The sequence below is a fragment of the Leuciscus leuciscus genome (assembly GCF_965113295.1).
Source record: "Leuciscus leuciscus genome assembly, chromosome: 1".
Classification (NCBI taxonomy): domain Eukaryota; kingdom Metazoa; phylum Chordata; class Actinopteri; order Cypriniformes; family Leuciscidae; genus Leuciscus; species Leuciscus leuciscus.
Genome location: NC_138725.1, coordinates 37,747,528 through 37,772,390, shown reverse-complemented (window position 1 = coordinate 37,772,390; position 24,863 = coordinate 37,747,528). Strand labels below are relative to the sequence as shown.

General features: G+C 35.9%; 1 protein-coding gene across 1 annotated transcript in view; it reads left to right on the top strand.

Annotated features, from left to right (window-relative positions):
- Positions 1–24,863, top strand: part of LOC309506967 (uncharacterized protein) — a 96,424-nt gene that overhangs the window by 21,857 nt on the left and 49,704 nt on the right. Inside the window, exons 5-8 of the mRNA XM_082181018.1 lie at positions 10,910–10,996; positions 21,926–22,018; positions 22,195–22,269; positions 23,270–23,383. Coding sequence (XP_082037144.1) covers positions 10,910–10,996; positions 21,926–22,018; positions 22,195–22,269; positions 23,270–23,383 — 369 coding nt within the window. The remainder of the gene's footprint in view (positions 1–10,909; positions 10,997–21,925; positions 22,019–22,194; positions 22,270–23,269; positions 23,384–24,863) is intronic.

Here is a 24,863-nt window from a genome sequence, read left to right as displayed (position 1 = left end):
AACAGGGAAGTGGAAGTATGAAAGAAATTCATTATAACTGTCCAACCAAAAGGAAACCCTCATCAAACCAAGTTTTCAAAAATATACTCTTATGCTTGTACAAAATATTACAATTATTCCAGATGTAATGATGATGTGGTGAAAAATTATGCTTGTAAATGAACTTCCAAGCCAAAAGTTCTTGCCTGTGAAAAGCTGACAGTTTAACTGGAAATCACACATAAGCAAAAATGGAAGACCACCAAGTTGGTCAAAAAACTATTTAGAAATCATATTCCACACAGAATTTGTGTTTTTTAGAAAATATTTCAACCAGTTAATTTTGAAGGTGTTATTTAAAATAGAAAAATCTAAATAATCAAGCCCACCATTTTTATATGAATTAACAATTACAGATTTTCTTATATAATGTATACGGTTTTTCCAACATAATTTGATCAATTATCTTATTTATTTTATGATCTGAATGTATCGAGGAAGCTACATAAGCCTAGAAATACCCTCCGCTTTAACCGGCAGAACACGACCTTTGAGAGACAAGTCCCTCTGTTACCAAATATTAAATCTGTTATTTACTTTTTTAATCACCGGGTCAAAATTTTGTGATATTCTCTCCTGCTCATTTTTAGTAATAACCAAACCCACATAAGTTGGAGCATCCTTTACAGGAATATTACAAATTGTTCTGGTATGGCAACTTTTTAAAGCAAACAGTTCACATTTTTGTAAATTAAGGCAGAGACCTGAGGCAATGGAAAAAATGTCAACTTGACATCTGACTGAATTTGATCAAGATTTTTCAGGAAAAGAGCCGTGTCATCAGCCAACTGACCTATCAGGACACTCCTCTCTTCAACTTGAACTCCTTTTATATTTTATAAACACCTGGGCCCGTATTCATAAAGAATCTTAATACAAAGAGTAGCTCCTAGTGACAAAATTCTAAGAAAAATCTTAGAAATGTGGGCGTTTACTCTTAAAATTAAAGAAAAAATCCTAGTAAAGAAAAAAGTAATTCAGAAAGCATCTTAACCCTTAAAAGAGGTCTTAAGGTCAAAATTGTTAGGAGCACGGACGAGGACTTTTAAGAGGCTTAAGAGTTTCTTTAGCAGAGGAGAACATGTCAGAAAGACGAAGAGGGAGAAGAAATGTGTTGCAGACAATGGATGACAGTGAGTTAATAAGACGCTATAGATTAGATCGTGCAGGGATCATGTTTGTGACAGATCTTATTAGAGACACGCTAACATCTCCGATACAGCGCATATGCCATAGCGCCAGAAATGAAAGTAATCACTACATTAAGATATTTGGCAACTGGGAAAATTCCATGTTTGATACATTAAAACCAACATTCAAACCACCACATAAATAGACATGCCAGCAATCAGTGTAATTGGAAAGAGTGAAACAATTTGTATCATTCTAAGCCAATCAAATACCTTATAGGAAATTAACAGCATGGTAAATAAAAAAAAGGATTTATATACACATATATAATGTGTGTGTGTGTGTGTGTGTATGTGTGAGAACGGTCAAATAGGAAAAATGACGCATGTAATTTCAAAGTGAAGGCTTAGAATAGACCCTATACTTAAAATCACTTCTTTTTTTTTCTTCTTGGACAACCAACCAATCACAGTCTTCAAAAGATTGTGTCATACATAGCAACGGGGTCAAGCCCGCCTCCTTACTAAGATGAAAGTTTTTGTCTTTTCCTTACTCAGAGTTGCTCTGAGATCGGTCCCGAATCGCTTTTAAGCTAAGACTCCAACGTAAAAGTTTTTAAGCTAAATTAAGAGTTTTCTTAGAGGATTCTTAGAATCTTTATGAATACGGGCCCTGAGCAACAATGAGAAAGAGTTAAACAGAAACTGGGCAACCTTGCCTAACTCCTCTTTCCAGATCAAATCTTTGTGTAGTGCCATTATTTAATTTCACAGAACTATTTCCCCCTGCATAAAGAGTTTTCATGGCATTACAGAAATAAGCCCCAAACCCAAAGTGTTCGAAACAGTAAAAAATAAAAGGATGCTCAACAGAATCAAAGGCTTTGAAAAGATGATTTATTACATTTTAAACGTTCAATAGCTTGCTTAATTTCCGTAATAGTTATTGGTATATCACATAACTTTTGGTTCTCTTCAGTAATTGTTTTTACATTCTTAAAATGTTTACAAAAAGATGTAATATTATGCTCACTGAATTTAGAAGTGTATAAATTAGAGTAATAATTATACAAAAGCTAGAAACTATACCAAAATTATCTGTAATAGATCCATTAATATTCATTTTAAAAACAGAATTTAGTTTAACATAAAAAAAATGTGACTATAACAACTTTCTCTTCCATAAGACTATAAGATTTAATTAATGTGCTACTAAACTTCCTCAAATATTTTCCAATTTCCAATTTTAATAATTCCCAATTATGACTAAACAACCCTTCCTTTTTGGCTTTAATCCAATAATAATTATTGAGTTTTCCCAAATCCTGTTTAACTGCACTCAATTTAAGCAAAGAACTATTCATTTTCCAGTATGAATTATACTTGTTACAATTTGTGTTTGGAGAAATGTTAATTTTGATTAATATGGCCTTATGGTCAGTTAATGGTGTTGCCAAAACATTAACTAAAATATTATTCCCATCAAAATGGTTAGAGACAAGCCAAAAATCAATCCTAGAACGTCTAGAGCCGTCCTTGTTACTCCAAGTATACACAATATCATCTAAACCTTTCTCTCTCTCCATATATCAGTCAGATCAAATCTGTCCATAAACTATTTTAAATTAGTATGTGAAGGTTCGTCTTGGTGGCCACCTATCTATTGATTCATTTAAAACCACATTGAAATCACCCCCTATTATTAAATAAGAATCAGGAAATATGGATAACCAATGTGTAAGCCTTTCCTCCAACAAACATAACCGGTCATTATCAGATTTACAATTATATACATAGATATGAACTATTTTAAAAATTACACTAAAACATTTTAAAATTAAGCATATAAAGTGGCCATTTTTATCACAGTCCGAATACAAAACCTCGCCGTTATAATTATTTTTCAAGCTAGAAACCCCTGAGTGTTCTGTCCCATGAGACAGCCAAATATCACTAAGTTACCCGATTGTGATCTCCAGAAATGAATATCAGAAGCAATGGTCGTTAAAAAATACAAAGTCGTTATTAAACCGCTTAGTAAACAAAAACAAAGCCTTACGCTTAATGTTTTCTCTTAAACCCCTGGCATTCAAAGATATAATAGAAAAATACATAAACAACAAACTCTGAAACAACAAAACAGAAAAAAAAACTTGTAACCTCCTATAAACAGTCAGTTATATAAGATTAAAGTTGGCAAAAAGGTCGACCGCATAAGGTAGCACCATAATGTCTTGTATTTTGTGCAAATAAGCGCCTCTTCGATAAAAAAACTCTCAAAATTGCGTCCGTTCAGGCTGCCATCTTAGTCACGTCTGTTGGTGTTTGTTTTCTTCTTCTTCTTCTTCTTCCTTGGGTGGTGTTTGTTTTCGTTAACACGGATATGATGTCATTGACATGTGACGCGATGACGCAGGCCGTTTCACTGGTTAAAACAAAATGAATCAAGGGTCTTGTAATTTTCGTAAAATTAACAAAAATATATTTTTTACGAAAACATGCACAATTTTGAGGCTTGAATTGAGGAACCGATGAAGCTGATAGAATAAAGGAAAAAAGGCTACCTATTTATTTGAAGAGAATTAGCTCAATTATGCGGTTTTATTTAGGGACACCATTGTTAGTTCTAGGGTGACCAGATGAGATCGGCTGAAATTCGGGACGGGGGTGGGGGGGTCGTCTATGGGTCTGGGGTGACGGGATGGGGGGCTTCTATGGCATCAGACTGCGTAGCCTATAATAAAAGATAATGAATTTCAAACCTGAACCAAACATATTTTTATTCAAAGATCAACAGTCTGTCATTATTCTTTAGTCTGCCACAAAAAACAACAACATTAAAATCATGAACTCAAATCAAATGTCATTGTGAAAAGAAAAAAAAACAATGACTGCATAAATCAGACCTTTCAGTATAGCCTAACGCTAATAAGCTTAAACGACGTTTTGCAGTGCCGCGAACAATCAAGTGACTGTCCTCGCGGCTGCAGCAACTTGCGCTCTAATAATAGGCAAAATAGGCTACAGAATATTTCGGTATTGATAGGTGCAATATTTGAAAATCGATCATATATTTTTTTTATTACATTTAGGCTATATCTGCATTTATGTAAAAACTTAAACTTTCAAACATCAAAATGTCATTTATTAATATGTTTTCATGTCAAAATGACATACAAACATCTTTTCCTATTCTATTTTGCCTGGAAACGCTTCCAACAGGCTTGCGTGTCGCGTGAAAAATAGGCGTCGGTTCTATTTCTAGCAAGACGCGTATGGAGCGAATTATGTGCCATAATTTAACAAACAAATCCAGCATTTTGCAAACAAACTCAATCTACTTCGCAAAGGAAAACTCGACTCGCAAACAAACTCAATCTACTTCGCAAAGGAAAACTCGACTCGCAAACAAACTCAATCTACTTCGCAAAGGAAAACTCGACTCGCAAACAAACTCGATCCGCTTTGCAAAGGAAATCTCGACTCGCAAACAAAAAGAAACCAATGTGCAAGCACAAAGGTCACAAATGCGTCCAGGCAGATTTTCTCACAAATGCGTGCAGGCAGATTTTCTCACAAATGTGTCCTGGCAGATTTTCTCACGAATGCGTCCAGGCAGATTTTCTCACAAATGCAGTTGAGCAACTTCCTCTTCTAAAACAGTAGATGGCGCTAAACTATAGGCTAATTTAGTGCTAGTCTCCCAGGAGAAGCACTGATTTGAAACTTGCCTTTGCCTACAGCTGAGGAAAATGACCGGTGAACGGGTGTGTTTCTGTCTTATTTGATCTATAATTAACCTTTTTGAGGTTTTCTCTTGCCAAACGTTTATTGCATATCTAGACAGAAATCCACATTAGCACTTAGTAGCACTTCACTCTAGGATCGGGGAATCTATAAGCTGAAAGCTCTGCCATCTTGTTGCTTTTTGTCATTTTTTTCTGCATCGGACTCATGCGAAATTACTAAATTAGTGATTATGTCTACACTTGAATGAATCTATTTCTTTCGTTCTCCATAAATTAATGAGAAACCTGTTAACATGGGAGCCGAAATAAAAACGGACACACCACGCAGCCAGTGTGTCGCCGGCCTCAACCTCCGCAGACAGTTTTTAATGTTTATAAGACAATAATTACTCAAGATTTTGCTTTAGTATAATTTTCAGGACAATTAGGGCCAGATTCGGGATTCGGGACAACAGTTTAGATTTCGGGACTGTCCCGAATTTTTCGGGACGTCTGGTCACCCTAGTTAGTTCCCAGCATGCTTTGCACATGGCTGGAAATGAAGAGTAAATATGTAATAAAGTGATATTTTATGTGTTTTTGAGTAAAGGGAAACATCTGTTTAATGTTCAGTTATGTTTGACATGTGAAAGTTTTGATCATTGCCATTGTGCAGAAGAGAAGAGTAGGGCTTATGGTTAGTTTGTGAATAACTGTATCTATCAATGTCCTGAAATATGTTGTTTTGTTCATTGAGCAATAACTTTGATATAATGATAGTGTAGTTACAAGTTTGTTTCTGTGCTGTCCAGCAGCATATAGTCTTTTTCATTATACAATATAATTCAACTATAAACATGTTGTCACGGGTTGTGAGTGCAGGCAGACGAAGACGATAAGGCTGAAGGCTTCAATGTAAGAGTTTAATCAAAGATATACTTCCAAAGGTACAGACAGGCAGGATATTCACACAAAACACGAGTATACAACGACAACTACAGACCAACTGAAGGGAACTAAATACTACACTGATGAACAGAAACAGGTGAGACAGATGAAGATAATGAACAGGACACAGGTGATTTAACTGAACTGATAGACAGACATGTGACTGGTGACAGAGGAACAACACAGAACAAGCGTGACACATGTCATTTCCAATCACTTGAATTTACACAATTTTGAGAGTTAATTTGAAGTAAAAAAGTAAAATATTAAATTCATTGTGCCATAGACTATAGTTTAGGGGATTTTACATGATTTATTCAGGTAGATTACATGAAAGAAATCAAGCCTTAACTACTCAAAAATATATGTGTAATATTGTTACCATCATTTTAAGTAAGTAGCACATGACATTTATTACAGTGTGAATTTCTCTGGATTTAAACATTGTTGGAAACATTTAGGATAAAGTAAGAACACAAGTCAACAATATATATATATATGACACCATGCTAGTGGTTTTTGGATATTTTAGTGCAAAAATCATATATATTGTGCCTTAAATGTTATATTATAAACAATTAAATATGAATAAGTTGCATATATAAAATTTTACATTATAATTGTATTTAACATTTAAAAAATAAACAAAGTTGGTCAAATCCAAGAAGCTCTAGAATAAGTTTACACAAATAAAATGTTTCGGTTACTGACTCTAAATAAATCATCAGTAATTTGTATGATTTATTGTTGTTTTCAAAGCTTATTGTATTACTCATTATTTTATTCATTTTTTGTTATGTCAAGATCACAAGAAAATTGAGGAGAGATCACGAGAAAACGAGAAGGAAAAATAATACTAATCCACGGCCTCTTCCGTTCTGTTGTTAGTGATGTTCTCACTTTATTCTCAAAACATTTGATCAAATATCAACTTTCTGGAATTATTTAATGTCTGTTATTGGCAGCAATGTCACTAAAATATACATTACAACTAAACAACTTCCTCTAGTGTAGCTAGTGTAAAATTACCCATGGTGCATCTGGATCACACACTTCTGCTCTGCTAGTTTGATGAACACAAATGCACAGGAAGAAACAGAAAACAGAATATGTTCTTGTTTGGTATTGAAACTTTATCTTTTTTTGAATAATCACGTGTTCAAACGAAATCAATTGACTGATAATTAAAAGAAAAGTGTGCATTATGTAGAACTACAGTAACTTTATCTTGTCTCTCGATACTGCATCTTCATGTGCAAAACACCTTTCACTTTTATTTTGCTTAAACAGAAGTTTATGTTATGAGCAACAATGTTCTTTTTTTCTTTTTCTTTTTTGTTCATTTGACAGTGAAAGTTTCCTCTGCTCCTCTGGTTGTTCCTCCTGGATCTTCAGTGGTTTTGCGCTGTTATAGTGTTAAACCTTTACCAGTGGAGGATCTGAAGGTGGAATGGAGAAGAACAGACACTAAGGCTCTGGTTCATCTGTATCTAGATGGTGAGAGTCCAGCAGAAGAACAGCAGGAGGATTATCATGATAGAGCTCATTTCTTTACTGATCAGATTCAACATGGAAACTTCTCCCTCCGTCTGGATAATCTGAGAGCTGAAGACAAAGGAGAATACACATGTACAGTTTACAGCAAACAGAAGCCTGTGTTATCAACTGTAAATAAAGTGGAACCAGGACTACTCGGTAAGTGAACAAGGAAATCATGGCCGCAACAAATTTTGTGTTTTGCAAAGTTTGCGGCTTCAGTTTTTGTGGTGTTGATTCACATTGTTTCTAGATTATTGTGCAGAGTGAACAGATGCATTATACATAATTGCAAAAAGCATCACTGGTCAATACTTTATCACAATTTTTTTTTTACCCTGGGACTAAATGACCAGCATCATTTCACTAATCGTGAACGCATCAGGAAAACTTAAGGCTAACGTAAAGAGCTAGAGATTGAATTATGTCAATGAATGTCCTCACAAAGATAGATGTACAAACATGTGTGAGTGAGTGAGTGAGTGAGTGAGAGAGTGAGTGTAAAATATACAACATTGGTCTAGTTGTTTTTGGTGTTACTTATATTATATACACTTATATAGTGTGCCTTTAACAGCGATTATTCTGATAAAGAGTGTTTTCAGAACATAATGATTGGACATATTAACATGTTTAAAGCTTATTCGTTCATCAGACACTAATTTGCAGACAACACAGGCTATGCATCTGCTTTATTATTTACAGTTTTCTGAATTGCTAAAACACTAAACCTCATTCTCTGAACCAAATTCTCAATAGTCTAAAGCAATAATGTCGAATAAATCACTCTTTCTGTAAAACATTAAACAAGTTCATGTTGTTAAAACACTGTTTGCAAATCTCATGCACTCTTGTCTCAAAACTCTAAACACATTCTCACTCACTAAAACACATTTCGCACTGGATGCACTTATGTTTCAAAACGCTAAACACACACAGGCGAAAGTTAAACACAACTACAACACAGTTGTCATCGTTTACACACAACAACTCAAAATGGTTTACACTTATTTCTAATGATGTGACAAAACCAGCTGTACAAAACAATCAGTTCAGAGCCAAAATTGACTCAAAATGTTGCACTGAATGTTGATACCAATAATGTATGGAAACAATATAAGAGGGAGAGAAGGAAGAGTATAAGAGGGAGAGAATGAAGAGTATAAGAGGGAGAGAAGGAAGAGTATAAGAGGGAGAGAAGGAAGAGTGTGTATAAGAGGAGGTGAGTGAGGATGAAGAGGATGAGGAAGAGCAGGAGTGGAGAATGTTGTCAAGGCTGGCTCTGCTTTAGAGTTTTTCCCTTCGCCAGATGATATTGTCTGAGATGTGAATAAAGTCCTCTGGCCGGACCCAGCATGGACATTATAAAGACATTATACTGAAGCAGAATCAGTCTCTCTCACTGACCTTGATCAGTCGCACAACTCTTCTGAGTGACTGTAACATGATTTCATTTAGAGTTTTTTGCTGTAACCTTTTTGGCTTTTGCAGTTGGGTCACTTCACAGTATACAAGTGGTGAATATACAGACATTCGATAGGCCTAATATTCAATATTCAGTACAATACTATGGGCCCTATTTTAACGATCTAAAACGCAAGTGTCAAGCGCAAAGCGCAAGTAACTTTGTGGGCGGGTCTTGGGCGCTGTTGCTATTTTCCCGGCGGGATAAATGACTCTTGCGCCCGGCGCAAATCTAAAAGGGGTTGGTCTGAAGTAGCTTCGTGTGGTTTGGGCGTAACGTGAAATAAACCAATCAGGGCATCATCTCACAGTCCCTTTAAGAGCAGGCGCGCTTTCTATTATAGCGCTTTCTATTATAAGCGCTTTCTTATCTATTATAAGCGGATTCCTATTATAACGGCGGATTTGCCAGGCGCGCGCCGGCAGCGGTTCACAGCCAAGGAGAGCAACGTTCTCGTCAGGGCCGTAAAACACAGAGAAGTGACATTGGGGATGGAGAAACCCACCCAAATTAACTTCGGTTAAACAGGCGTATGATAATTTGGGTAAATGTGTAAGCTAGATGTATGCTTTTATAATAAATTGTCTATCTATCTAGGCCTATCTATCTATCTATCTATCTATCTATCTATCTATCTATCTATCTATCTATCTATCTATCTATCTATCTATCTATCTATCTATCTATCGTAATAATGTATGATTTGCAAAAATGAAAACTGCTGCTTAGATGAGAGAATCAAAGTGTGTGCGCGTTGTGCACACGCTACATTGATTATGGCCAAGCATGCGCCCTTAAAATAGCATAATGAACAACGCGCAACGCGCCACTGACTTTAGACTAGGTTTTTTCTGGTCAGTGGCGCAATTGTTTTATGGAACAGCAAAATAGCAAAAGGGATTGTTTGTGCCGGAACACGCCTCCTTTTTTGCGCTGAACCGCCCAGGGAGCGCAAGTTCATTCCCTAGTTTAGCGACGTGCTTCTGTGGAGGGAAAAGCGCGCTTTGCGTGGGTGCAAAATAGGAATGATACATGCGTCGGTGTACAAAGTCAATTGCGCTGGGTGCAAGATAGGGCCCTATAAGTGCAGTGGATACAGTATACACTTTATTCACCTTATACTGTAAGTTGTCGTTACAATATTAGTACATAATTCAAAATTTATTTATTTTTTCAACATACTTTTTTCCTGTAACTTCATGCTCTGGATTCTGTGTTCTCCATTTTTGATGTAGTGTCTAATGAATGATCTGTAGAGTTTATAATATTGACTTGCTGTGTGTAAGATCTGAAATTATTGTTTTATTTTGAGCTCAGATAAAATGGTTTTGAGGCTATAGTTTGATTTTGCCAGAAGAGTCAGACAGATTTGGTTTTGTGTTTAAGGTTTTGAGAAAGTGAGAGATGGTTTCAATAAATGTGATTTAGCAGTTCAGAAAAACTGTGAGCAGCAATGGAGTGTGTGGATCATTTATTTTTAACAGCGGATACGGATGACGTTAATGCTGATCCACATCTCTAGTGTGTTACTTCTCTTCTTTTCTTCTTCCACCTCGCCTGTTCCTCTGACGTTTGGCAAAGACAATCGGTGCTGCACCCCCCATAAAGGACTGTTGTTTTTGTGTGTGTGTGTGTGTGTGTGCGTGTGTGTGTGTGTGTGAGAGAGAAAATGTTAAGAGGTGTATATGGATTTACACCGGTTTTTCAGTTCATTTCTAGTTAAATTAATTTCAGGCTACCAAAATCTGAAGAGTGCCTCCCCGAAGGGATATAAGGATTTAGAAATGTTGTGAGTCTTGAACTTTAAGGAAAATGTTGTCTTTGGCTGTATTGAAGTTAATTTAGGGCTTTTAATAATTAACATTATTTCATTTAAATGAGACCGATTAGAGAATATTATTATGAAATAGTTACAACATATGGATGAAAAGGTATATTCCTGATTTGTCAGTTGCTTTAGATACAAATGTCACTAAATGAATATGTAAATGATTATAAATATGTAATTCAAACTTAATTTGCTCATTTAATTAAACTGAAGTTATTTTCTATTTTCTCTCTAGATTCATTCCTCCGTCTTCATCTGTCTCTGGTCTTCTGTCCAAATATGATCATGTTCTTTGCTTTTGTCTTCTGGGGAGTTTCTGACGGTGAGTGTTTCTGCAAACAAACTCAACATGTTAGTTTCTGCAAAATCTTGCATTGAAAACTGAATCAACATTCAGCACCAATGCTCATTTTTATATATCCTAATCATGTGTTAACAACATGTATTCATTATTTCAATGAGCTCATTGTTTCTGCTTTAAATTAATATATTGTTTAAACTAATACATTGTTAGCTAACTGTGTAATTTGTATATGCACATTTCTGAAATACATAACTTAGACATTCACCTCTGATAAAAATCACTCTAATATTGTAATGTAGACACAAGCATTTTCTGAAAAGCTGCTTTGAAAGTACATGTATTGTGAAAGCGCTATACAAATAAATGTGAATTGAATTGTTTCTAACAATTATAATCAGTACATCTCAAAATGACACTACACCATATTAATTTTTTTTATTTTTGTTTTTATTGCACACTAAAAGTGTAAAAATTAGCTTAGGAGTCAAAACTGCTTTTTTTTTTTTTTTTTTTTTTTTTTTTGAGAAACAAATATATTTTTCACCCTTGCATTTCGGTTTATTTTGTAAACGGTAAGTCGTCACCTTTATTTCTAAAGTGCTTTATCCAATACAGATTGTTTCAAAGCGACTTCACAATAGTAACAAATTCAAAATCTTCTTAAAAGCAGTTCTAACAAGCCAATAGTGTCATTATTCAGCTCAAGTCTCTTCAGTGTTGATGCAGTTCAGTTCAATAACTGTAAAATTCATCAATTGTGCAAACATACTGTATCAGGAGCCAATGCAGAGAGTTTTTCAAACTACTAGAAAAATAATAATTCAGCTTTAAGAGAACAGACTTCGCCACTCTGACATTACACAGAGAATGAATAAAAGTAACTCTAATTTAAGGCACACAGGTTTGTTGCACTAGTGAGGAACAGAGACATGAATGCCATACAAAAAGGTTTTTTTTATTAATTCCAATCACATTAACATAGACAGAGAGTGTATGAAAGCCCCCAAAGTCTGACCATAAAATGTTGTTTCACAAAAATAAAAAGGAATCGCAGTTAATCAACAATAATAAATCAACACACAAAAACAACAACAACAAAACAATGGAATAAACACTCTAAATACAAGAGATAAGGCTGAGGGATAAAGGGCAGGAAAACAGACACTCACTTCTGGAAGAAAAGCAACAAAATAAATCTATCATCACTCACACACAATCTGAGCTTCTCACAGCACACACTGTTCAGCACACCAACAACACACAGAAGATCTCTACATGAAGCCCTCAGCACCGAACAAGAGAAACACACACACACACACACACACACACACACACTTAACAAAAATAATAAAATTACTAAAAAATACCCAAGTCTGCACAAGCAGCACAGTAATACATTACCTTGAAAAAATAAAAAAATAAATCAACACACTAAAACAAGAACAAGAAACTCTCAACAAGAAACGTCTTACCCATCGATGAACTCAGTCAAGCGCTCTGAACAGTAGCACATCTATAATTGTTTAAAGCCCCACATTAACTGGGTTGCATATGCGTGAAACATGCAACTGACAGACTTGGGAATAAGAAGTTATATCCAACTCACGGATAGTATCAAAACATGAAAAACAACAACAATAAATATCATACAGTAGTCAAAACCACATAAATCCAATCACAAGCACAATCCTAATAAATAAAAGAACGAAATCAAGGCCCAATCATGCTCTGAGCAATGCTCGGCAGAGATCGAATGCAATTAACACACATGAAAACTTGTGATAAGACAAATTAAACGTTAACAAACAAACTTAAACAAACAAACGTAAGTCAGCAATTCCTCAAACACACTCGATACTGAAACAGGGCAGAGATCCCGAACACCTTAAGGAGAAACTAAATTATTAAAAGACAGAACAAATGTCATCCCCCCCCAACAAGAAACATCTTAGGCCTACCCATCGATGAACTCAGTCAAGCGCTCTGAACAGTAACACATCTATGATTGTTTAAAGCCCCACACTGACTGGGTTGCATATGCGTGTAACATGCTGAAATCACATCCACATTCTAGATTAATGACTGGTAAGTTATAGGTATCACGTGTTTAGAGTAAAGACTTACCAGAGGAAATCGACATTTCAGGAACGCACAAAACCGGCGTAGAGCCTCAAATCCCTCTCAGGACAGTAGCGGAAGGAGAACCCTGTGCTGATCGGAAGTGACGCGTCTCGACACGAACAAAAACAGGCTCTTTATAGGCATTATAGGCTCTTTCAATTAACCCGGATTCTATTGAATCTAAACATGTGAGCAGAGCATCCAGTCACAATACTGTATATACAGTGTATTTGTGCATAAACGTGTGTGTGACAAACTCCTGTAACTCCACTACACACTGAACAAGCAAAAGACACAAGATAGTGTTTTACATTTTTCACATCTGTGTGTAGTTTGGTGTGTATGTGGCTTATCGTTTGTTGTTTGTGTGTAGAGTTACTACGCAAAAACACATTTCTTGGAAGAGTTCAAATAGTTTTGAATGAACTTTTTGCAAGAGATGTCTGATGCTGTGACTTTAAAATTGTGATTTTTCTCTTCAGTGATTCTGCTTCTGCTTCTTCTTCTTATTATTATTATTTTTAATGGCGGTTGGCAAACAAACTAAATAAATAAATACATAAATATCTAATAAAATTATTTTTATTAATACATTATCATTCACATCATTATTAATACATTTGTATTAACAGTTAAACTCATATCCTTCTAATGAGCCCAGTTTTTTCCAAAAAACTAAATATTGCTCTATACCCAACATGCACTGAATTCAATTGTAATATTTCCTTCATTTCAAATCTAATTTTTTCCTTACTTATCCTATCTTTCAGAATCATCCTTTCCTGCTTATACCTACGACAATTAATAATTACATGTTCTAATGTTCCACTACTATTACACTGCTCACACAAACCAGTTTCATGTTTCCCTATTATTTGAAGCGTACTATTTAATCCAGAAAGGCCAAATCTCATTCTCAAAATAATGTCCTCTTCCTTTTTATTTCTATTATTTTCTTTCATTCCTCCTACCTTCTTCTGGATACTGTAGAACATTCTCGCTTTTGTTTCCATATTCCACTCCTCCGGCCACTTCTTTTTCATTTCTGCTTTCTGCTTTTATCTTCCGCCTTACTATAACTTACTGCCATATCTACCTCTGTTTTTTTGTTGTTTGTATTTTTTGCATATTTATCTGCCAATTCATTTCCGACTCCTCCTATATGGGCTGGAATCCAGATAAATGTCACTATTACTCCTACTTTATTGATCCTGTAAACAGTTTGGGCTATTTCCAACATAATGTCCTGTCTTGCTTCTGACTGCATATGGGGCTTAACTTTATATCTCCTATCCCTATCTTCTTGACTGCATCTCCTATTATCCAAGCAAAACTCTTAAAGGTGCAATGTGTGATATTTCTGAGGATCTATTGACAGAAATGCAATATAAGATCCATAACTATGTTTTCAGTGGTGTATAAAGACCTTACTTAATGAACCGTTATGTTTTTATTACCTTAGAATGAGTCATTTATATCTACATAACCGCGAGCACCCCCTTCTATGAAGGTCGACATACTGTGACGTCATGTTTCTACCGTAGCCGACAGCGAACAGACAGCGCTACAGAGCGCGTTTCCTCACTAACTTGAATGAGAAGCAGCAGAAAAAGACGCAGCAGAATACTCAGGTTGTCCCTGACTCTGCAAACGTGGAGAAAAACATGCTGTCTGTACGACGCCTCGGACATCGTAACGTTAGCTATTTCGATTTGATTTGAGCAGAGGAGGTAATCATGGAGAGGAAGAGGTGATCTAAAGCTTGGCTTTATTTTACTAAACGAGACAAATTATGCCGTTTGCAATAACAGGGTTTTTCCTGCATTGAACTTGTTTTAGCGCCCGCCAAAGCGAATTTTTGTCCCGCCAAAGTCTTATTTGATCGGTGAGTAATGTAGATGAACTGCTGCGCTTGTGACAGTCACAGGGCGCATGTTTAACTGAAAGAACGAGCAGAGAGAGAGAGACCCGGTCGCGCGCGCGCGCACTCTCTGTCTTCGGAGTCAGGCGAAAGTGTAAACAAGACTTCACCGTCTCCAAACTAGTCCCGTCTTGCTCTCTCTCCCTCGCACATATTAATAAAAATAAATCGACACGGTGGTAAAAGGTCGGAAGACCAAAGTTTCATGTGGAGCATTCGGAGATTATTTTTTATTATTTTTTTTATTACCGCTGGGTGTGAATTGTGCTAAATAAGTTTCCTTATCTTCTCTGAAAAGCGTTCCGGACATTCAGCTGACATAAAACAACACTTTAATTAAACGAAAAAAACTATCCAGTGATGAAATGTTTTCTGTGTTGACACAAATCTTGGATGTCCATGTCCTCCTAACTGCTGGGATAGTCACACAACGCACATGACACACAAAGCGCATGACAATTCGCGAACTAATTTCTCATTTGAACCAATTAATTTTAATGAATGGTTAAAACAACTGATCTTTCCAACAGTGAACTCAGGAGACGTCTGAATCGGTGTATAACTAATCAGTAACACTTTACAATAAGGTTCTATTTATTACATAAATTACATAAAAAGTACAGTTCGCTAACTCAAGCTTAAGCTTTAAAATAAATAAAACCACTTGTTTTTTTTTTGAAAAGCATATGACTACATTTTTCCACACAGTGCTATCAATAACTGATAAGAGAATCGTTAAAGAATCGTATCGATAAGCAGAATCGTCAGTGGCATTGATATTGATAAAATCTTATCAATTCCCATCCCTAGTAAAGTCAGTGAATAAAAGACTAACACAATGATGAACAAGTAAAAATAACAATCACAATAACATGTGGTTTTACTGAATAATTAAGTAAATATAATTTAATATAAAATATAATATAAAGAAACCTCATTGCTTGACTTGCTACTCTGCTGACTCAGACGACGACATCTTCCGATCCTACGTCGGCCACCGTAGCTTCTACGTCGAGTTTGCAATTTGAGGGATAAGCCGTGAGTGACTGGCTGTTTGCAATTCGCAAATCTCACCACTAGATGCCGCTAAAAATTACACACTGCACCTTTAATCTGTCGTCTTTCCTTTTCTTGACAAGGTTGTAACATACAATACGTTAATGCTATCTGATTTCTTCTAATATCCAATGGCATTTCATTCATTTCTACTTGTAATGCTGCTACTGGTGTTGTATTAAAAGCACCACAACAGAATCTCAACGCCTGATATTGAATTACATCCAACTTTTTTAGTAATGTTCTCGAAGCAGACTGATAAATTATACATCCATAATCAAGAACTGCCCTAATTAACCCAATATATACTGCTTTCAATGAGATCCTACTTGCTCCCCACTCTCTACCTCTCAAACATCTTTCTACATTTAGTATTCTTTTACATTTTTCAACAACATTCTCGATATGTATTTTCCACTCAAGTTTTTTGTCAAACCATATCCCGAGATACTTAAAACAGTCTAAATTTCTTTCATAAAGTTTAAGTTGAATCTGTTCTTGAATTTTCCTTTGTGAAAAACATACTTTGGTCTTTGCCACTGAAAACCTAAAACCCCATTCCATCCCCAACACTTTACTTTCCCTATTGCCTCTTGCATTTTCCTCACTATTCTATATTTCTTCCCTTTTTCCACATAACGCTGGCATCTGCAAATAATGCAACACTTATAGATCTATCAACTTTACTAAACACTTCATTCAACATAACTGATAACAAAACTGGACTAACAAATTTTCCACTAAATACTTTGTACTAAATTCTTTCCCTCTTCTTATTGCGATCCATATCCGTTAAAACGTTTTTAATCCAACTATACATTCTCCCTCTTATTCCAATCTGAAAAATCGTAATCATTAGTCCTTGTTTCCTCAACATATCGTACGCCTTCTCTACATCAAACAATACAGATACTATACTTTCTTTATTAATTTGAGCTTTTCTAATTTCACTCTCTAAACATATAGCCGGATCTATTGTGCTTCGTCCCTTTCTAAATCCGCTCTGGTAATCCTTTATTAGTTCCTTTGACTCTAAATAATACTTTAATCTTTCATTTATCATTTTTTCCATAATTTTCCCTACATGTGAAGTCAAAGCAATCGGTCTATAACTTTCTGCCAAACTCAGATCCTTTCCTGGTTTACATATGGGGACAATAACTGATTCTTTCCACTGTTTTGGCAAACACCCCACTTCCCAAACCTTATTATATAATTGTAATAATAATTCTTTACTCTTATCATTTAAAAAAAAATATCATACAATAACTTATTTGATCATTCCCTGGCGTTGTTTTTCCTGATTTTCATATAACATTATTTGATTCGCCTAATGTAAACATCATATTTATGGCACTTTCACTGTCCCTATTATCATGTATTGCTTCTAGATTTTCTCTTATTGTTTTCTCCCTCTGTATCTTTTCCTCGTTACTCAAATTACCATTACTATGTATTTCAATAAATGTCCTTGCCAGCAAATCTGCTTTACCTTTGCTCTCTATTATTACTTTCTCTCCATCTTTCATTATAGGATAACCATACTCTTTTATTTTTTTATTGCCTGACATTCTCTTAATCTCTCGATCTAATGATGTACTTCTTTCTAAAGATTCACAATACTTCCCCAAAACATTCTTTTTAGCTCTCTTCATTGTTTTCCTTACTACAGCCTGCTTCCTTTTATATTCAATTAAACTCTGAAAGTCATGTGTTTTTTTCAAGACTTTAAATGTCTTATTTCTCTCTTTAATTACCGTTGTGCATTCTTGCGTCCACCAGGGAACTATTTTCTTTCTATTACTACCACCTCTTTTTGGTATCGACTCTTTTGCTGCTCCTAAAATAATACTACTTATTTCTTCATTGAGATCTTCAATTCTTCAATATTGCACATCCTCCTCCATTTTCATTTCTTCTATATCTCCGCGTATGGTATTATATCCTTTAATAATGAAATCCAGATTAGGTTTGAGCCATGACATTGTTTCCTGAATGCATATGATATCCGGTTTCTTTTCTAATTTATCACTATACCCCTTAAACTCATGTCCATTTGCTAACAAACTTCTAGCATTCCATTGAATTAACAACCTTATGTCATGCTTTGAGAAGCTGTATCTGCGTTCCCTTCTCCATGGTTAAGGTCAGCATGTCTTTTCCCAAGACAAATCTTTCATGTTTAGGAGTTTAGCTGCTGCCTTAACTATGATTTTAATCTTCTCCGTTTTTGTTTTTGCTTGTTCTGAACAGTTGATGACATATGCTAAGAAAAGCACTATCCTATCCATTGATATTCCTGTATTTTCCTGCCCTGGACCCATTTCTGCTTCAGTCGTATTTTGATTAACTTCATCTTTTCCTCTTTCATTGCTACATATTTTCACAGCCTCTGCATATTTTACTTTCTGATTTTTTCCTGACTTCACATCCCTCATATGAAGCTGTGTGGTTCCCTCCACAGTTACAACACTTAATTGTAACATTGCTCCCACATTCTCCATATGCATGTTCTCCTCCACATCTTCCGCATCTCTGTTTCCCTTTACAGTATGTCCATATCGCTGACATTTGTAACATCTTAATGACATTAAAGCTCATATAGCCTACCATCACTTTCATAGGAAGCTCCTCATCTTTAAACTGTAGCAGCACTGACTCACTATCAGTTTTTCCCCATTCCTGAAAGCCTGCATTCGTCTCATTTCTGTGATCATTTCTCCTTTCATCACTTTTCTTAGTTCTTCCAGATTCTCTTCTATGGGAATTCCTGTTATCATTCCCTTAGCTCCTCTCTTCTCACCAATTATTCTTTTTTCCACTATTTCTTTTTTACACACTGATTGCAGTTTCATAGTTTTATTTTTCTGCATTTCACCAATAGACTCCCATCACGCAACACCTTCTCCATTTCTATTTCCCCAATTGCTTTCTTCAATCCAGTCGTCAGAGTGATCGGGCAAACTGATGTGATTTCATTTCCCACTTTAAATTTAAGAATGATCTTAAATTCTTCCGTCATAATCTTTTTCCTGCCTTCTTCATCCTCTTCTAATGCTCTTTCATTTGTCAACTGATCATTTCTATTTTCCGTTCCTACTTGTACTCCTTGCCCAACCGTCTGCATATCTTCATCCTCTGAAAATCCACTGTAACTTGCCATTCTGATCCAGTCACAAATCAGATTATGCCATGAACCCACAAACAAAACAAACTAAAACAAATATCGCAATATCAAAAACCTTCCTCTTCAGCAATGTTGTTTTTTCATTCTCTCGAAGGGCCGTCCGACTCCACTCGACTACACTTCCTGACTTCAGTGATTCTGCTTATTAACATCAGGTGTCTTCAATAATGCTCAATCATCACTCAATTAATCACTTAATTATCTCATTAACTTTAACACTCTTGAGTATTCATTTCACACTCCTATTTTAACACTTTAACACTGAGTGTGGAGCCAAATAAACCCCCAGGAGAGTTAATTTAACACTGGAGTTTTTGCTGTGTTTCAAGAAATGGAGTCATAGTTTCAGAAATTGTGTAAGCAAAAAAATAAATAAAAATAAAATAATAATATTACTAGAACAAGTGTACACTTTAATTTACTTAGTTTTGTTTTACATTCAGTGTTGTATTTTAATTAAAGTCAAAAGTGTTCCAGCAGTGACTGAAGCAGAATGTGTTTCACTGTTTGACGTGTGTTGTGTGTGTTCCTCTAATGTTGACACACACACTCTCCTGAGATCTTTCAGCTGTATTTATGTTTGCTAATACAGTGGCAAGAACATGTTTGTAAACCTTTTGAAAAGGTTGGATTACTCATAACTACATGGATTACTCATAAAATGTAGTCTGAAGTCACAATTATAGACAAGCACAATCTGATGAAACTAATAACACACAAACAGATTTACTTCTCAGACTTGTATTGAAGACACTGATAATCATTGACAGCATCAGGCTGTAAAAAGCCCAAAGCTCCTTAAATAAAGGCACACAAACCCTGGTTACTGCAAATGTGTTCTTAGAAGAGATTGGCTAGTGTGAACCCCGACTCAATCACAAAAGCTTTCACAGGACACATTACAAAGATTCACAAATCTAGAAATGGCTTCAACAGTCTTCCTACAGACCTGGGCCCTGATGCATAAACACTGCTTATTTAATTTTTTTTATAAATCCCACATGTGTGTGGAAAATGACGCACATTTCTATGCCCATTTTGTCCGTACGCAATTTTCCATGCACATATAGGGATTTATAAAAAAATTAATATGTACGCACCATTCAGACACTCTCTGTGCGTACACACTCTTTTACTGGAGTGAGCGAAGTAATGAAGAACACAGAATCATCCTAAAATATTATGTTAACCTTATAGGCAAAATTGGATCAATTTGATTTATTTAAAACAATTAAAAATACTATTTGGCCAGTGGAAAAATATGAGAATAACTTTTCTCTGAAAACTGATATTGATATATTTATTCTAAAACAAGGCAAGGATATTGAATGATGTTTAGTAATGTACTGTGACGGCACTGAGTCCGTATCTCATATTTCCCTAATGTCTAGTGCCGTTAAACATGGCATCACATGGATGGAAATGATATGCTGATGCTTATTTTGGGGAGGAGATGAATGTGTGCACAATCTCCGCTGAGTCTGACTGGGTTTTAAAAAGGGAATTTTGCACAGGTTCTAGCTTTTGTAAGTACGCACACTTTTAGGATAAATCTACAGAAAGTTTTATACATGAGACCCCTGGATGTTCATCAGTCCATGGTGAGATATCCTGTCCACAAATGTAGAAACGTCTGGACTGTTGCTGCTCTCCTTATGATCATGAATCCTGCAAAGATCTCTCTGGGGCGATCCTGAAAGAGCTGAGAAAGAACCCAAGGAGAACAGCAAAACTGCGAGTCTTTGTTCATGTGTGCAATATCAAGAGAACACTGAACAAGAATGGTGTTCATGAAAGGACAACACGAAGAAATCCACTTCTGTCTAAAAAAACGAGGCATGCGTCACGTTTGCCCAAAACCACCTGGATGGTCATCAACACTTCTGAGAAAATGTTCTGTCGACAGCAGAGACAATGGAGCAAACATGAACAACACTGTGTTTAGAGGAAATGAGGCAAAACCTCTCAGATCCTCTTCACAACTGTGAAACATGGTGAAGGAGCGTCATGGTTTAGTGCTGGTTTGCTGTCTCAGGGTCTGGACACCTTCAGTCATTGAAACATCAATGAATTTAAAAGTGTATCAAGACATTTTACAGGAGAATTTCAGCACATCAGTTCATGACTTTAAGCTTTAGAGAGGTTTGGTGATACAACAAGACAATGAACAAATCAGGGAAGTAAATCCACTGAAGAATGGCTGGAAAAGACACTGAAATGTGTTCTGAGTCCTGACCTTAAACCGACTGAGATGCTGTGGCACATCTTAAAGAGGCCTGTGGTTTCAGGACAACCCAGAAATACTGATAGACTGAAGCACATTTGTCGGGAGGGATGGTCTAAAATGGGTCAAAAGTCTGTAAGCCTCGACAGGAGTCAGTGTTTCTGCTAAAGGAGGATCTACAAGTTACTAAACTCAAGGGTTCACTTACTTTCCTCACCCTGACTGTGAATGATTACTCTGTGTGCTCAATAAAAAGAGAAAAGTCATCACGTGTGTGTGTGTGTTAGTTTAGTCAGATTGTGTTTGTTTGTAATTGTGAGTTAAATTAAGATCAGACCACTTTGATATAATGCAGAAATCCAGATATTTTCAAAGGATTGATAAACTTGTTCTTGTAAATCAATAACTTGTCCTGATTAATATCTGTCTGTGTTTCAGGATCTGTGAATGAGACGGTCTCTTGTTCTGCTCTGTATTTTCTGAGACCTCTCCTGATGCTCTGGGCGGCTCCATATATTAATAAGTTCACAGGTAAGATTCATTTCATCAGTTTATTAGAGGAGATCAGGAAATAAATCACAGATATTTAGACTACATTTAATCTTTGTGTGAACGATTAAACAAAAGAAAGTTGAATAAACCTTGATTTATTGTGTTGGTGTTTAAATGATATTGTGGTTGTAATTATTATATTTTCTGTTTCACAGGCAAGATTAAAAAATGGATTCTGGGATACAGTTATGTAGCAGAATATCTTGTTTTCTCAGTTGTTGTTTATTCAGGTAAACAAATACAAATGTCAATCAACCAATTATCATAAAAACATTAAAATGCACATTAAAAGTTGAGAAAAATTGTGGTTGTCAGAATTTAAATGTAATTATAAATCTGAATATTGTGTAGCAAATCTAAAACATCAGCATAACATAAATCATAAGAGCATTAAGCAGCTCTACATGATACATGATTTATGTGTGTGTGACAGATCACGTGTTCAGTGAATCTCTGTGTGTTTACAGAACTGACATTTCATGATCTTATTAAATACACCCTGATCTACAGACGATTATCAACAAAATCTGCATTAAATGTTACACTGAAATATCAATGTTAGCAACTCAAAAAAGTGAAATCGCAGACAAATTACCTGTTTGTCAGCTGCAGTCGGGTGTTTAGTTTCACACACACACACACACACACACACACACACACACACACACACACACACACGTTTACATTTTTTTTATGGGGACTTTCCATTGACATAATGATGTTTATACAAACTATATATTCTATCCCCTTACACTAACCCTACTCCTAAACCACCCATCGTAGGTTTGTAATATAATGTAGGGTTTACCTAAACCACACACACACACACACACACACACACACACACACACACACACACACACACACACACACTCAAGAATAACTCTGGTGTCATTGTAATATTTACTCCTTATGTTTGTGTATATTTTATTAAATACATTAATTTGTGTTGTGTTTCAGCATGTTTTGTAGTCGTGACACACGTGTCATATGAGCAGCACAAAGGTCACGGGGTCACAGGGTCGCGGGGTCAATATTATAAACAGACTGAAAACAACACACTGAACCTCAGATTATAACCGAGAATGTCAGTGTAAATTACAGTAAAACCAGAGATTTAGATAAAAGCATCAGTTAAATAAGAGAGTTTTGTCATTCTTCTCGCCTGTATTTATAGTTTTGTTTGTTTCTATTTGATCATATTTGTTTTTGTCTCTTTCTTTCTTCCAGCTCTTTTTAAAACTGCGTGGCAAAAACTTCTGAATTATGCAGAGTTTGAGAGAGTCGTGATACTAGTCATGTTTTCAGTAGTGTTTCTGTCCTGCCTCTGCAAAATCATTTACCGTAAGTATTTATTACAAGATGAGTGTGTGTATCAGATTCACTGAGTGAACGAGTGAGAGTGTGTATCAGATTCTCTGAGTGAACGAGATGAGTGTGTGTATCAGATTCACTGAGTGAACGAGTGAGAGTGTGTATCAGATTCTCTGAGTGAACGAGATGAGTGTGTGTATCAGATTCACTGAGTGAACGAGTGAGAGTGTGTGTATCAGATTCACTGAGTGAACGAGATGAGAGTGTGTGTATCAGATTCTCTGAGTGAACGAGATGAGTGTGTGTGTGTATCAGATTCACTGAGTGAACGAGATGAGTGTGTGTATCAGATTCACTGAGTGAACGAGTGAGATTGTGTGTATCAGATTCACTGAGTGAACGAGATGAGAGTGTGTGTATCAGATTCACTGATTGAACGAGATGAGAGTGTGTGTATCAGATTCTCTGAGTGAACAAGATGAATGTGTGTGTATCAGATTCACTGAGTGAACGAGTGAGAGTGTGTGTATCAGATTCACTGAGTGAACGAGTGAGAGTGTGTGTATCAGATTCTCTGAGTGAACGAGTGAGAGTGTGTGTATCAGATTCACTGAGTGAACGAGTGAGAGTGTGTGTATCAGATTCACTGAGTGAACGAGTGAGAGTGTGTGTATCAGATTATCTGAGTGAACGAGTGAGAGTGTGTGTATCAGATTCACTGAGTGAACGAGTGAGAGTGTGTGTATCAGATTCACTGAGTGAACGAGTGAGAGTGTGTGTATCAGATTCACTGAGTGAACGAGTGAGAGTGTGTGTATCAGATTCTCTGAGTGAACGAGTGAGAGTGTGTGTATCAGATTCACTGAGTGAATGAGTGAGAGTGTGTGTATCAGATTCACTGAGTGAACGAGTGAGAGTGTGTGTATCAGATTCACTGAGTGAATGAGTGAGAGTGTGTGTATCAGATTCACTGAGTGAATGAGTGAGAGTGTGTGTGTGTATCAGATTCACTGAGTGAACGAGTGAGAGTGTGTGTATCAGATTATCTGAGTGAACGAGTGAGAGTGTGTGTGTATCAGATTATCTGAGTGAACGAGTGAGAGTGTGTGTATCAGATTATCTGAGTGAATGAGTGAGAGTGTGTGTGTATCAGATTATCTGAGTGAACGAGTGAGAGTGTGTGTATCAGATTATCTGAGTGAATGAGTGAGAGTGTGTGTATCAGATTATCTGAGTGAACGAGATGAGTGTGTGTGTATCAGATTCACACTGATCTTCTCAACATCATTCATGACTCTAATAATCCAAACGCATCACACATATTCAGATCTGATGGTATTAGTATAAATAATACAGATTGATCTTTTCATTAAATACCATAATAGTTTTTATTAGAAACATGAAGGGTTTTTGAAGGTTATTAAATGACTTAATTACTGTTGATAAAATATGATTTATATTAAACTCTCACAGTCACATGATGATTTGTTCAGTTCTTCTGCTTTAGTTG